Raw genomic sequence first — 14,830 nt, forward strand, 5'->3', positions numbered from 1 at the left:
GGTTGAGCGCATTTAAATGATGTTATCTCTGCTGTCAGAGTTATCTTACTTGTGAAATTATTGTTTTAACCGTTATGTGAACTATGATTGTCCGTTGAAAGCGTAAAATGTAGTGAAAGCGTAAAATGTAGTGAAAGATGCCCGCACCTGCTGTCTCAAAGTCTGAATGCTTGGCTATGAAAAGCCAACTGACGTTTACTCATAAGGTGCTGACCTGTTGCACCCTCTACAACCACTGTGATTATTATTATTATCTATGAACGTTTGAACATATTGGCCATGTACTGTTATAATCTCCACTGGCACAGCCAGAAGAAGACTGGCCACCCATCAGAGCCTGGTTCCTCTCTAGGTTTCTTCCTAGGTTCCCTGCCTTTCTAGGGAGTTTTCCTAGCCACAACGCTTCTACATCTGCATTTCTTGCTATTTGGGGTTTTAGGCTGGGTTTCTGTATAGCACTTTGTGACAACAGCTGATGTAAAAAGGGCTTTATACAAGCATTTGATTGATTGATTGATGATGTGACCATCTGTCAATCATGCACGTGGGCAAGAAGAAGACACCCCACCGTGTCAGAGGTGCGAGTTATGTTATGTTATTTTATTGTGTGTTTATATCAGTCCAAATTGACACACATACAGCGCACTCTATTGGATTAGTAGGCTTGGTTTGTTTATTTAACTGTTATTCACTGATATACATTAGCCTACACAGTCTGGTGAGCTAGAGTAGAGTGCCAGAATTTTGAAGAATCACTTCCAAACTGTATGTATTTAGGCTACATAATGTAGGCTATATGACTAACATAGTGCACTATCAATAATGGAGGGAAAAACATCCAAACCATTCAAGATGAAAATAAAAATGCAGGACAAGGTATGGCAACTCTGTGTTTATATAGTATGATTATAGTCTGTCCCTGAGCACATGGTGGTCCTGAGAAGCTTAGCCTATAATAAGTCAGTGTTACTGCGAGCCAGTCACTGCCTTTTATTTGCCCTGGACCAAGATGCCTTTGGGTCTAAACTTTTAATAGAGTAGACTTCAGGGATATTTTCCATTTTTAAATAGTGACCAAATACAGTAATGATTTGGCAACAATCCTCTTTCAGGCTGAAAATGGTGAGGGTTCCCCGTAATAGAAATGTAGTAGTACTCTATAATGTGATCAGAACAAAATAAATGTTCACAAATTAAACCACATCATTCACATTACATTTGACCTCATGTATCTTTAACCCATACATAGCCTACCCACAAAAAGCCATTGTAGTCAGGGCACAGCACTGCAGCACCATAAAAAGCCATTCCCAGATTCTCCATGGCTCTGACTGAGATTATAGCAGATGTGTAATCTCAGTGGAATGTACTGATCTTAAGTGCCAGCTGTCCTCTCAACACATAAACAGAAAGTGTCAGCTAATACACACAAACCAATACAAAGATACACACAGTTAACAAAAATCCCAGCTATGTGCTTAAAAGGCACTGCAGCAAACTACAAACTCTTATATGCCCTCCCCATCCCCATATTGTGAAACATCCGTCTCTAGAGTTTCTTTTTGGTTTTAACTAGGCCTTTCTCCACCAGGCATCGGTAGAACTCCTGAATGTATGTGTACACACACTTCCAGTCAGGCTCATGCATCCGCAGCAAGTCTTCAACGTCCAGCAGAGGGGGGCAATCTGCCAGCCTTCTACAGCCAAAAGAGAGGAGAGAGACACAGGCCTGAGCAATCACAATCATTGTCCCCAGGCAGGATCTACTGGCAGTTGAGCTAGTGGACAATACAGGTTATTTTTTTTCTCAGAGAAGGTATTTTTGTCAAGTTCAATCGATCACTGCACAGCCCTTGGGGCCTTCCTGTGCATCTAAAAAGTGCATTTTGTCAGAGTAGGTTTTCTGTGGCTGAGGGTGTGTGTGTGTGTTTGTGTTTCAATGTTTGTTTAGAATAGATACAGAGGGAACTCACTCTGCAGTGCTGAAGGCCAGCTCAAAGTTGTCTTTGCGTGCATTGGGGTTGAGTATGGAGTACTCAAATGCATCTGGGAAGAACCTGTGCACCAGTGCACAGAATGCTATGCCATCACTCCAACTGGAGGAGAAGTTGCGGATTTCCACCCCCTGCACAGAGTAAGGGAGGAGGGGACATAAAAGGGAACAGCAAAGAGAACGAGGAGAGGGATTGGATTTACAAAGACATTGGTGAAGTAAGGTTATTGGTATGCTGGGGACACTGTGGGTATAAAACAAGAATATATTAATGTAGAGATAAGATAGTGAGTCCTCAAATGCTTACCTCATATGGTTCGGTTTTGGCCCTGCACCAATCCAGTAACATCTGCTTGACATTTTTCAAGTTGGGTGCTGCAACAACAGGGGAACACTGATGGGCTGGTGCCATAGCTGGGTTGGCCATGCTGGGGAGAGAGGATAAACACGTTATTTAACACACTACTAGTATCACAACTTAGACATGCAGAATTTGATCAATCACACGTGAAGCATGGCTGGCTGTTAGCTCAATGACTCACCTGCCAGTTGTTTTGGTGAAGGAGTTGGTGGTTGATGCAGAGAGTTGGCTGTGCACTGTAGAGAAACAGAAGGGGGCATGTAGTGATTTTGAGTAGGGAAGCAGGTCATCTCTCACAATCCCACTTTGATTTGAGAGAGAGAGAGAGAGAGAGAGAGAGAGAGAGAGAGAGAGAGAGAGAGAGAGAGAGAGAGAGAGAGAGAGAGAGAGAGAGAGAGAGAGAGAGAGAGAGAGAGAGAGAGAGAGAGAGAGAGAGAGAGAGAGAGAGAGAGAGAGAGAGAGAGAGAGAGAGAGAGAGAGAGAGAGAGAGAGAGAGAGAGAGAGAGAGAGAGAGAGAGAGAGAGAGAGAGAGAGAGAGAGAGAGAGAGAGAGAGAGAGAGAGAGAGAGAGAACCAGCACTTGGTCTGCCTATACTGATAGCTACTTTATTGAGGAAAAACGTTACTTTCTATGCCTGATATGTGATATGTGGTTATCCCACAATCTTCAGATGAATGCACTAACTGTAATTCGCTCTGGATAAGAGCATCTACCAAAGGACTAAAATGTAAAAATATGTGTGTGTTGTGTCCTGCGGAGGGATATGATACTCACTGTGGGATCTTAGCTGGTGGTTGCTGGTCTGGCCTCTGTTCATTCCCATCCGTCCTGTGCCTGCTTTATTCAAAGCCTGTTGCTTCAGGTCATCTTGCCTGGACCCCCGCTCTTTCTCTCGCTTCTCTTTGGAGAGAAGTAGAGGGAGAAAAAGAGAACTGTAGTATTAAAATTGGAAGTAGGACAGCGAGTGGACATTCAAAGGGGTTGTCAGGAGTGATAGCAAAGATGCGATCCTGTCACATTTCACGTTGAAGCTCTCTGATCTTACCTCTCTTCTTCTTGAGCAAGTCCCTCAATGCAGCGCGGATCATTCGCCTTTCATCAAAATCCACAGCTTTATCCAACTGTCAGAGATAAACCCATGTAGAAACCAAAAGATGAGGAGACCAAGGCCAAACTCAATAGTAATGGCGTCTTTTGTAGGCAATAACTCCACCATGGTTTGTTGTGTTATAGCCTGAATTCAAAATGATTCAATATATTTTCTCACCCATCTACAGACAGTACCCCAATATTGTTGTTTTTAGAAATGTTAGCAAATGTATTGAAAATAAATACATAAATATCTCATTTACATAAGTATTCACACCCCTGAGTCAATACTTTGTAGAAGCACCTTTGGCAGCGATTACAGCAGTAAGTCTTTCTGGGTAAGTCTCTAAGAGCTTTCCACACCTGGATTGTGCAACATTTGGCCATTATTATTTAAAAAATTCTTCAAGCTCTGTCAAATTGGCTGTTGATCATTGCTAGACAACCATTTTCAGGTCTTGCAATATATTTCCAAGTAGATTTAAGTCAAAATTGTAACTGAGCCACTCAGGAACATTCACTGTCTTCTTGGTAAGCAACTCCAGTGTAGATTTAGCCTTGAATAACTCTGAATGCTCAGCTATGAAAAGCCAACTGACATTTACTCCTGAGGTGCTGACCTGTTGCACCCTCTACAACCATTTATTATTATTATTTGAGACTGTTGGTCATCTATGAACGCTTGAACATCTTGGCCATGTACTGTTATAATCTCCACCCGGCACAGCCAGAAGTGGACTGGCCACCCCTCAGAGCCTGGTTCCTCTCTAGGTTTCTTCCTAGGTTCTGGCCTTTCTAGGGAGTTGTTCCTAGCCACCGTGCTTCTACATCTGCATTGCTTGCTGTTTGGGACTGTAGGCTGGGTTTCTGTATAGCACCTTGTGACATAGGCTGATGTAAAAAGGGCTTTATAAATACATTTGATTGAAATTTGATTGATTGTGTTTTAGTTTATTGTCCTGCTGAAAGGTGAATTCATCTCCCAGTGTCTATTGGAAAGCAGAATGAACAACATTTTCCTCTAGGTTTTTGCCTGTGATTAGCTCCATTTTGCTTCTTTTTTATCCTGAAAAACTCCCCAGTCCTTAATAATTACAAACATACCCATAGCATGATGCAGCCACCACTATGCTTGAAATATGGAGAGTGTGTCACGATCGTCTTGACGTGGAAGAGAGGACCAAAACGCAGCGTGTGGAAAATACATCTTCTTTTAATGAAGGGAAAAAACAAACACTTACAAAATGAACAAAACAAACGATCGTGAAGCTAAACCGAACTAAGTGCACACATGCAACATAGAACATAGACAATTACCCACATTAACCTAGTGCCTATGGCTGTCTTAAATATGGCTCCCAATCAGAGACAGAACCATTCAGGCAACCATAGACACAGCTAGACACCTACACTAAACACAAACCCATCTACTCTACTTAACCCCCTAAACCATACAACCACCCTAGACAATACAAAAACACATACATTCCCCATGTCACACCCTGACCTAACTAAAATAATAAAGGAAACAAAGAATACTAAGGCCAGGGCGTGACAGAGTGGTACTCAGTAATGTGTTGTATTGGATTTGCCCCAAACATAACACTTTGTATTCAGGACAAAAAGTTAATTGCTTTGCCAAATATTTCACTGTGTTACTTTAGTAAACAGGATGCATGTTTTGGAATATTTATATTCTGTACAGGCTTCCTTCTTTTAACCCTGTCAATTAGGTTAGTATTGTGGAGTAACTACAATGTTGTTGATCCATCCTCAGTTTTCTCCTCTCCCAGCCATTAAACGCTGTAACTGTTTTAAAGTCACCATTGGCCTCATGGTGAAATCCCTGAGCGGTTTCCTTCCTCTCCGACAACTGAGTTAGGAAGGACGCCTGCATCTTTGTAGTGACTGGGTGTATTGATAAACCATCCAAAGTATAATTAATAACTTCACCATGCTCTGTTTTAAAGTCACCATTGGCCTCATGGTGAAATCCCTGAGCAGTTTCCTTCCTCTTCAGCATGGTTTTTGTAGGGTTTTTGGATAAATGCAGAAAATAAGGTCTGTGGTAAACAAAGGCATAGGAGATCTTATAAAAAAATTCAATGAGATAATCTTCATCAGCTAATGTCACTTTTTGTGAATTTTGAAGCATTTATGTAATTAAAAAACCCATAACGCACATAAAGGCTTCCTAATTCATAAAGGTCATGTTAACTGACACTGTATCATCTCATAGATCAAAACGTATAAGATCTCATAAGCCTATCCTTTCTCCATTCATTTTGCCCATCGGAATGGCTAAAGGAACTAGAGGTAAATCATTTCCGTTTTTAGGACTACAAACTGGCGAGATTTATAGCAAAGATTATGGAAATACTGACAAGATACATGTCTCTCTGCCCTAACAATGGGAGTCGTTGTTTACAAAGCGGCATGGCAGGCTGTCTATCTCTCACCTTTCTTTGGATTGGTGGATACATCTCGTTATTGTAATCCTTATTTGAATATTCAATAAGGGGTTGTTGACCAAATTCGACACTCATTAACCTCCATACTAAAACTTCTTGGTGTGCGAAACAAACAAAAAATGTCACCTGCTGTCTATTGGCAGGTGTCCATTGACCCAGCTTTACTCTACAAAATATGTCATGGAAATGGCAGATATAGGATAAATTATCTAAAGATAGCCTACACTTCTACAGGGGTGGATTTTCTTGATTACGACAAATGTTGATGGAAACAGTGTTTTTCCGAATAAGTAATCATTGGCGAATACTTTTGCAGGTAGGCAGAGCACGTGATGTCATCATGTAGCCTTACTCCACCCTCCACTCCACATTTAATTCTAAATGCCTACTGCTTGCAAAATCTTCTTCTTTTTTTCAACTATAAACAAATAATGCTCCTTTGCAGGACAAGGATTGCCCTGACTTTCAAGAATGCCTGAATTGTTTCATCTTGCTTTTCTGATTGGCTGGATGCAAGTTTCACCATCCAATTATTACAGATCTACAGGAGTGCAAGTCTCACCATGGCACGGGCCGTGGTGATACATTGGCACATGATAATTATTAGAATATGGCAAATATTAGTCAATTATTGTATTCTATACATGCGGGCTTGCACGGGCCACCTGAGACATAAAACAGATAGGTGGAAGGGCACACAGGCTTTCGCCAATTTATTCATGCACAATTTTCCTAAAAGGGTAATGGAAACACTTCAACCACTACATTTTTATAAGACACTGTAGATTTTTGCAAATACGCAAAAAGGCCAGCATCCTGGAGTATGAGTCTCTTCACTGTTGACATTGAGACTGATGTTTTGCGGGTACTATTTAATGAAGCTGCCAGTTGAGGACCTGTGAGGCATCTGTTTCTCAAATTAGACACTCTAATGTACTTGTCCTCTTGCTCAGTTGTGCACCGGGGCCTCCCACTCCTCTTTCTATTCTGGTTAGAGCCAGTTTGCACTGTTCTGTGAAGGGAGTAGTACACAGCGTTGTACGAGATCTTCAGTTTCTTGGCAATTTCTTGAAAGGAATAGCCTTAATTTCTCAGAACAAGAATAGACTGACGAGTTTCAGAAGAAAGTTATTTGTTTCTGGCCATTTTGAGCCTGTAATCGAACCCACAAATGCTGATGCTCCAGATACTCAACTAGTCTAAAGAAGGCCAGTTATATTGCTTCTTTAATCAGGACAACAGTTTTCAGCTGTGCTAACATAATTGTAAAAGGGTTTTCTAATGATCAATTAGCCTTTTCAAATTCTAAACTTGGATGAGCTAACACAATGTGCCATCAGAACACAGGAGTGATGGTTGCTGATAATGGGCCTCTGTACACCTATGTAGATATTCCATAATAAATCTGCCGTTTACAGGTACAATAGTCATTTACAACATTAACAATGTCTACACTGTATTTCTGATCAATTTTATGTTATTTTAATTGACAAAAAATGTGCTTTTCTTTCCAAAACAAGGACATTTCTAAGTGACCCCAAACTTTTGAACGGTAGTGTACAGTCGTGGCCAAAAGTTTTGAGAATAACACAAATATTAATTTCCACAAAGTTTGCTGCTTCAGTGTCTTTAGATATTTTTGTCAGATGTTACTATGGAATACTGAAGTATAATTACAAGCATTTCATAAGTGTCAAAGGCTTTTATTGACAATGACATGAAGTTGATACAAAGAGTCAATATTTGCAGTGTTGACCCTTCTTTTTCAAGACCTCTGCAATCCACCCTGGCATGCTGTCAATTAACTTCTGGGCCACACCCTGACTGATGGCAGTCCACTCTTGCATAACCAATGCTTGGAGTTTGTCAGAATTTGTGGGTTTTTGTTTGTCCACCCGCCTCTTGAGGATTGACCACAAGTTCTCAATGGGATTAAGGTCTGGCGAGTTTCCTGGCCATGGACCCAAAATATCGATGTTTTGTTCCCCGAGCCACTTAGTTATCACTTTTGCCTTATGGCAAGGTACTCCATCATGCTGGGAAAGGCATTGTTCGTCACCAAACTGTTCCTGGAACGGTTGGGAGAAGTTGCTCTCGGAGGATGTGTTGGTACCATTCTTTATTCATGGCTGTGTTCTTAGGCAAAATTGTGAGTGAGCCCACTCCCTTGGCTGAGAAGCAACCCCACACATGAATGGTCTCAGGATGCTTTACTGTTGGCATGACACAGGACTGATGGTAGCGTTCACCTTGTCTTCTCCGGACAAGCTTTTTTCCGGATGCCCCAAACAATTGGAAAGGGGATTCATCAGAGAGAATGACTTTACCCCAGTCCTCAGCAGTCCAATCCCTGTACCTTTTGCAGAATATCAGTCTGTCCCTGATGTTTTTCCTGGAGAGAAGTGGCTTCTTTGCTGCCCTTCTTGACACCAGGCCATCTTCCAAAAGTCTTCGCCTCACTGTGCATGCAGATGCACTCACACCTGCCTGCTGCCATTCCTGAGCAAGCTCTGTACTGGTGGTGCCCCGATCCCGCAGCTGAGTCAACTTCAGGAGACGGTCCTGGCGCTTGCTGGACTTTTTTGGTTCGCTCTGAAGCCTTCTTCACAACAATTGAACCGCTCTCCTTGAAGTTCTTGAATATCTGCTAAATGGTTGATTTAGGTGCAATCTTACTGGCAGCAATATCCTTGCCTATGAAGCCCTTTTTGTGCAAAGTAATGATGACGGCACGTGTTTCCTTGCAGATAACCATGGTTGACAGAGGAAGAACAATGATTCCAAGCACCACCCTCCTTTTGAAGCTTCCAGTCTGTTATTCAAACTCAATCAGCATGACAGAGTGATCTCCAGCCTTGTCCTCGTCATCACTCACACCTGTGTTAACGAGAGAATCACTGACATGATGTCAGCTGGTCCTTTTGTGGCAGGGCTGAAATGCAGTGGAAATGTTTTTGGGGGATTCAGTTCATTTGCATGGCAAAGAGGGACTTTGCAATTAATTAATAAATAAAAATAAATAATAATAAAAACTGCTGGACGTAATACACAGCCAGCCAGCCAGCCAGCCAGCCAGTGTGTGTGTGTGTGTGTGTGTGTGTGTGTGTGTGTGTGTGTGTGTGTGTGTGTGTGTGTGTGTGTGTGACGTCATTACGTCCAGCAGTTTTTATCAACCCAAGATAAATGGAAACATACCCTAGCAGGCAATTGTCACATCTATTTTCTAAACGTCGACAAAAAAGTAATTGGACAAGATAATGGAAACAGTTTATGTGAAGTTTGCACTACTACTGCCTCACCAGTTTATTCAGGACTTCTTCATCCTCAATAGCAGATAACTGCTGACTGGTCAGTATGCCTGACGGTGTGTCACCGGGGTTCGTCTCGGAGGTCTCGTTTGCAGACACAGCCCCCGCCACTCCCTCATCAGGTCCCGCCTCCATGTCCAACGTACTGTATGGGACTTCTAAATAAGGTAAAGAACGGAAATAAGGGGGCTCCAATGGCAAGAACTCTTACACAAATATCCAAGGAGCCAGAACATATAACGTCATTTGTTTGAATTTGTATTTATTATGGATCCCCATTAGCTGCTGCCAAGGACCTCTTCCTGGGGTCCAGCAAAATGAAGGCAGTTATATACATTATTCAAAACTATTACATTTCAAAACAGATTTCACAACACATTAAGTGTGTGCCCTCAGGCCACTACTCTACTACCACATATCTACAACACATCATCCATGTGTACATGTGGGTGTGTATGCATGTGTCTGTGCCTGTGACCCTTCACAGTCCCTGCTGTTCCCTTAGGTGTATTTTTATCAGATTTTACTACTTGCACAAGTTACTTGATGTGGAATAGAGTTCCATGTAGTCATGGCTCTATGTAGTAATGTGCACCTCCCATAGTGTGTTTTGGACCTGGGGACTGTGAAGAGACTGGTGGCATGTCTTGTGGGGTGTGCATGCTGTCTGATCTGTGTGCTAGTAGTTTAAACAGACAGCTCGGAGCATTCAACATATCAATACTTCTCACAAATACAAGTAGTGATGAAGGCAATCTCTCCTCTACTTTGAGCGAGGAGAGATTGACATGCATTTTAATATTATATGTTGTTGATGGATCCATGGAAAGCAGTTGCATAGCTAGCAGACATACAGGTAACTGCCATACAGATAACCCCAAACAGCAAGCAATGCAGATGTAGAAGCACGGTGGCTAGGAAAAACTCCCTAGAAAGGCCAAAACCTAGTAAGAAACCTAGAGAGGAACCAGGCTATGAGGGGTGGCCAGTCCTCTTCTGGCTGTGCCGGGTGGAGATTATAACAGAACATGGCCAAGAAACACTTGAAAGGAAACACTTGATTAAATGAGGGATACTAAATATATTGAAAGCTGGTGCTTCCACACAGTTGTGGTTTCTGAGTTAATTAAGGGACGGATTAACATTTACATCATGGGTATCTGAAGGAAAATGCGGGAGGGTCATGCTTTTTCAATGTCAGTCAAGGGGAGGGTTTAGTATTTTTGTGTATCTAGTCCAGGGGAGTGTCATGTAATTTGAAATGGATGAAATTTCTATATTTCTCAGTGTTTTATAATTAGTTGCTTATTAGCCTATATATCGATGTGTGCCCGGTGCCACCCCTCATCTCTGATTCTCAGCTGGGGCTATATCAAGTGTGCCTATAGGCTATTTAGTGTGGTCTCAATCAAATGATCCATAGCCTATATGCTATGAAGTGCATTCTCGGAGAAGCACAGAGCAAAGTTATATTTCTAAGATAGCTGCCGGGATGGTGTAAATATATCTAGGCTGCATTACACACGGCAGGGACATTCCAACCATGAGCCCCGGCCCGCTCTGCTGTTGCTGATCAAAACATGTTGTGTGCTGTTTAACCAATGGCTGTGCTGTTTAGGGCTACAGTGGTTGTTCAGGAGGAAAGTCAAAGGTTCCTTTTGTAAATAATTTTTGATTAGGCCTAGTCCAAAAAATGCTTTATCTTGCGCGAGGACTAGCCTATAGCCTGTGTTCTGTTCAGTTTGAGAAGGAGAGTGTGAAGATAAAGAGGACCAGAGGTCAACTTTGATAGCTTGCTACTACTATAATTTAATTTATTAAAAACAATATGTTTCTTGCCCATGGTGTATTTATCAGAGTTATTGACCTCACAATAAACCAGATTTGAGTAACTTACATTGTTGTGCTGAAACTTGATACAGCAGCCATGGCACAATCAATCAGAAATGGAAGCTCATTGTGCTGAAAGTAAGCAAATTCTAGTTGCCATGTAATGCTGACAGGACAAAGAACAGTTTCTATAACTGCATATCTAAGTCTCTGATCTGTCCAAGAAGTGAGGGTAAATGGTAGACATGTTCTCTGCTATCCACTTTGTTGTAATTAGTGAAGGGTTCAGGGAGGGTTTAGGTAAAGTATACTTTGCATAAAGGGAGGGCCATCCACTTTCATTTCAAAGAGGTCCAATTTTCTCCATGTAACCCTTATTATAAATAACATTAATTCCCTAAGCAACAACATGTATAAAAATGCCCAGTTGCCCATTATTTTAGCTACCATGGCTAGAAGAGATGTCAGTGAATTTGAAGAGGGGTCTCAAATGTGCATAGGGGGTTTAAAGTGTGTGTGTGTCTCGGTCACCAGATCTTAACCCAATGGTGAAGGTGCATAAAGGTGGAGGAATTAAAATATGACGTCATTGTTATTAGCACTACCCACATAGTTCTTAAACTACGGCGCACAACATGGTCCAACGTGCTAGTAAATCAGCACAAACAACTTTTTCGTTTTTTCTAATTGCCGCCGTCATTGAGCTAGAATTGGGATTATGTATACTGTGTTAATGCCGATACAAAAGAAGAGTAACGGAGAACAATGTACAATACGTAGAATTTAGCAAACAAGGCATTTGTGGTAAGTACATGGGGGCTGCCGTTTTTATGCACCTTTACTATTGAACATTTATGGGAGATTCTGGAGCGGTGCCTGAGACAGCATTTTCCTCCACCTCCAACAAAACCCCAAATTATGGAGAATTGGTGTCGCATGACTCCAGACACTTGTAGAATCTATGCCAAGACCCAACGCCCTATTGATGCCCCATTAAGACACTATGTTGGGGTTTCATTTATTTTGGCAGTTACCTGCACATAGGCCTACATTAAACATATGATAATCTTCAACCATCTCTCTCTTTTCCCTGAACCAGAGGGACATCTGAAGAAAGGCAGACTAAAAGAGCAAGACAAGTGGCCAGAGGTTGAGGATAAAGTGTGTGTGTGTGTGTGTGGGTACAGTATTTGCGTGCTAGAGATATAATGTTTTTGGTGTGTGGAGATGAGAGGACTAGCCCTGTCTACATTAATCATTATAAGTACATACCATAATTAATTTAAGCTAGTTATATAATTACATTCATAAAGCTAACAGGGTTGGCCAGCATTGACATTTAGAGCGCTTGGGACTATAAGGTTCTATCTGCATTTTTGTCTAAATTAAGTTATTGATGTAGCCTTGTTCTGTTCAAGGCTCTCTACCTCTATAGTACTAGGAACACCACAATTTATGTTAAGTTCAAAAGAATACTAGATACAAAAAAAATTGCTGACACCATTCAAACCAATTAGGGTTCGGGAACTTGAAAGACAATTATCTCAGAATCATCTTTTTACAAATAGAACCTTATAGTCCTAACCTCTAGATTTAAGTTTCAACACCCAGTGATGTGCAGATAGCAGCGTTCTCATAATGTAAACGCATAACACCATCTGTTCGACTTGTAGTCTGTCCAGTAATCTGAATATAAACAGTGAGTGGGTCTAAACTGACATAAACCATGCTGCTCTAGAGAACTGTTTGTGTTAACACTGAAGTGCCCTTATTCTCTCTGCAACCAGCCTAGACCAGCACACAAACAGTATAAAACATGTACAAATATAGTAATCTAGCTTCGCACATTGTAACACCAATCATCCATGAAATTTACACAGAGGAAAATAGATGGATAAAAAGACAATGACAGACAGACAGACTGATATAACTACACACACAGTAACTACACATACAGTACATGAAGGGTAACATCAATTCATATAGAGGAAGCTAAAATCTGTTATAGAAATTGAGACAACAGGAGAGTCAGAGTGATAGTGTCACACACCTACCTGTTTTGTGGGTTCTGTCTGTGTCTTGGGGGACAACGCAGCAGCTGTTTGCGGCAGGTGATGGAGACTTCAGTATTTACCCTGATGTTCAGTTCAGTACCCCTGTCCCACTTTCTCCTCTTCCTCAGACTTGCACAGGAGAGTGCTCAGCCCTTTAACACCACACTCCCTGCCTCAGAGTTGGACCAGGATGGAGGAGGAGGAAGAACAGAATGAATCATGGGACTGTCGGTCCTCTCCTCCCTCACTACTTCCTTCAAAACTCTTCTCCTCAATTGACTCTTATGTCATGCAAAACTTTATGAGGCATAACTAGAGAGAGTACCATGTCTTTGTAATGACACCATTTTGACAAAAAGCTCTTAATCAACTCAGTGGGTGAGTGAAGAGTTGTTTAGAGAGCCCTATATACAAATAATTTGAAAGGAAGTGAAAGGGTTAAATACAAGGCAGAAGGGGAGCAACAACACTGCCTTATTCAGGCAAAAGGCGACTGTTCACTGTTTACAGAGAGCCAAGACATCCCTGTATGGAAAGACAGAACACACACACATTTGGCAGAAGATGGATAGCAAATCCAATCTACTCTCATTATGCTATTTTCATAAGGTTGAGACTAGTGATGGGGGGGGGGGTCGATACAGTTACATATTGAGATATTATTTGACGATATACAATGCATTCGGAAAGTATTCAGACCCCTTCCCTTTTTCCACATTTTGTTACTTTACAGCCTTATTCTAAAATGGATTAAATAAAAAAACATCCTCATCAATCTACACACAATGAAAAGCAAAAACATGTTTGTAGACATTTTTAGCAAATTTATTTAAAAAAAACAGATACCTTATTTACATAAGTATTCAGACCCTTTGCCATGAGTCTCAAAATTGAGCTCAGGTACATCCTGTTTCCATTGATTATCCTTGATTGGAGTCCACCTGTGGTAAATTCAATTGATTGAACATGAATTGGATAGGCACACAGCTGTCTATATAAGGTCCCACTGTTGACAGTACATGTCAGAAAAAAAACAAGCCACGAGGACAAAGGAATTGTCCGTAGAGCTCCGAGAAAGGGATGTGTCAAGGCACAGATCTGAGGAAGGGTTGCAAAAGATTTCTTCAGCATTGAAGGTCTCCATGAACACAGTGGCCTCCATCATTCTTAAATGGAAAAAGTTAGGAACCACCAAGACTCTTCCTAGAGCTGGTGGCCTGGCCAAACTGAAAATCGGGAGAAGGGCCTTGATCAAGGAGGTGACCAAGAACCCGATGGTCCCTCTAACAGAGCTCCAGAGTTCCTCTGTGGAGATGGCAGAAACTTCCAGAAGGACATCCATCTCTGCAGCACTCCACCAATCAGGCCTTTATGGTAGTGGCCAGACGGAAGCCACTCCTCAGTAAAAGGCATGCCAGCCCGCTTGGAGTTTGCCAAAAGGCACCTAAAGGACTCTCAAACCATGAGAAACAAGATTCTCTGGTCTAATAAAACCAAGATTGAACTCTTTGGCCTGAATGCCAAGCGTCACGTCTGGAGGAAACCTGGCAATATCCCTACAGTGAAGCATGGTGGTGGCAGTATCAAACTGTGTGGATGTTTTTCCAGAGGCAGGGACTGGGCGACTAGTCAGGATCGAGGGAAAGATTAACAGAACAAAGTACAGAGATCCTTGATGAAAACCTGCTCCAGAGCGCTCAGGACCTCAGACTGGGGGCGAAGGT

At 41.8% G+C, this 14,830-nt stretch overlaps 1 protein-coding gene across 1 annotated transcript; it reads right to left on the reverse strand.

Moving 5' to 3' along the window:
- Positions 1 to 646: 646 nt before the first annotated feature.
- Positions 647 to 13,409, reverse strand: LOC139552424 (smoothelin-like). Its single transcript, XM_071364155.1, has 8 exons — positions 13,107 to 13,409; positions 9,214 to 9,380; positions 3,400 to 3,475; positions 3,129 to 3,254; positions 2,536 to 2,590; positions 2,301 to 2,421; positions 1,974 to 2,125; positions 647 to 1,697 (listed from the first exon to the last, which is right to left on the reverse strand). Exons 2-8 carry the CDS (start codon positions 9,355 to 9,357, stop codon positions 1,550 to 1,552), a joined length of 822 nt encoding a protein of 273 aa, XP_071220256.1. The 5' UTR covers positions 9,358 to 9,380; positions 13,107 to 13,409; the 3' UTR covers positions 647 to 1,549.
- Positions 13,410 to 14,830: the final 1,421 nt, after the last annotated feature.

Source organism: Salvelinus alpinus, chromosome 24 (assembly GCF_045679555.1).
Source record: "Salvelinus alpinus chromosome 24, SLU_Salpinus.1, whole genome shotgun sequence".
Taxonomy (NCBI): Eukaryota; Metazoa; Chordata; class Actinopteri; order Salmoniformes; family Salmonidae; genus Salvelinus; species Salvelinus alpinus.

Bases quoted from the DNA above. Each gene is read 5' to 3' on its own strand.
- LOC139552424 (XM_071364155.1), bottom strand. From the start codon at position 9,357: ATGGAGGCGGGACCTGATGAGGGAGTGGCGGGGGCTGTGTCTGCAAAC. The intron at 3,255-3,399 runs GTAAGATCAGAG...TTCTCTCCAAAG, and splicing joins CTTGCTCAAGAAGAAGAGAG to AGAAGCGAGAGAAAGAGCGG. The intron at 2,422-2,535 runs GTGAGTCATTGA...CTCTCTCCCCAG, and splicing joins TTCACCAAAACAACTGGCAG to CATGGCCAACCCAGCTATGG.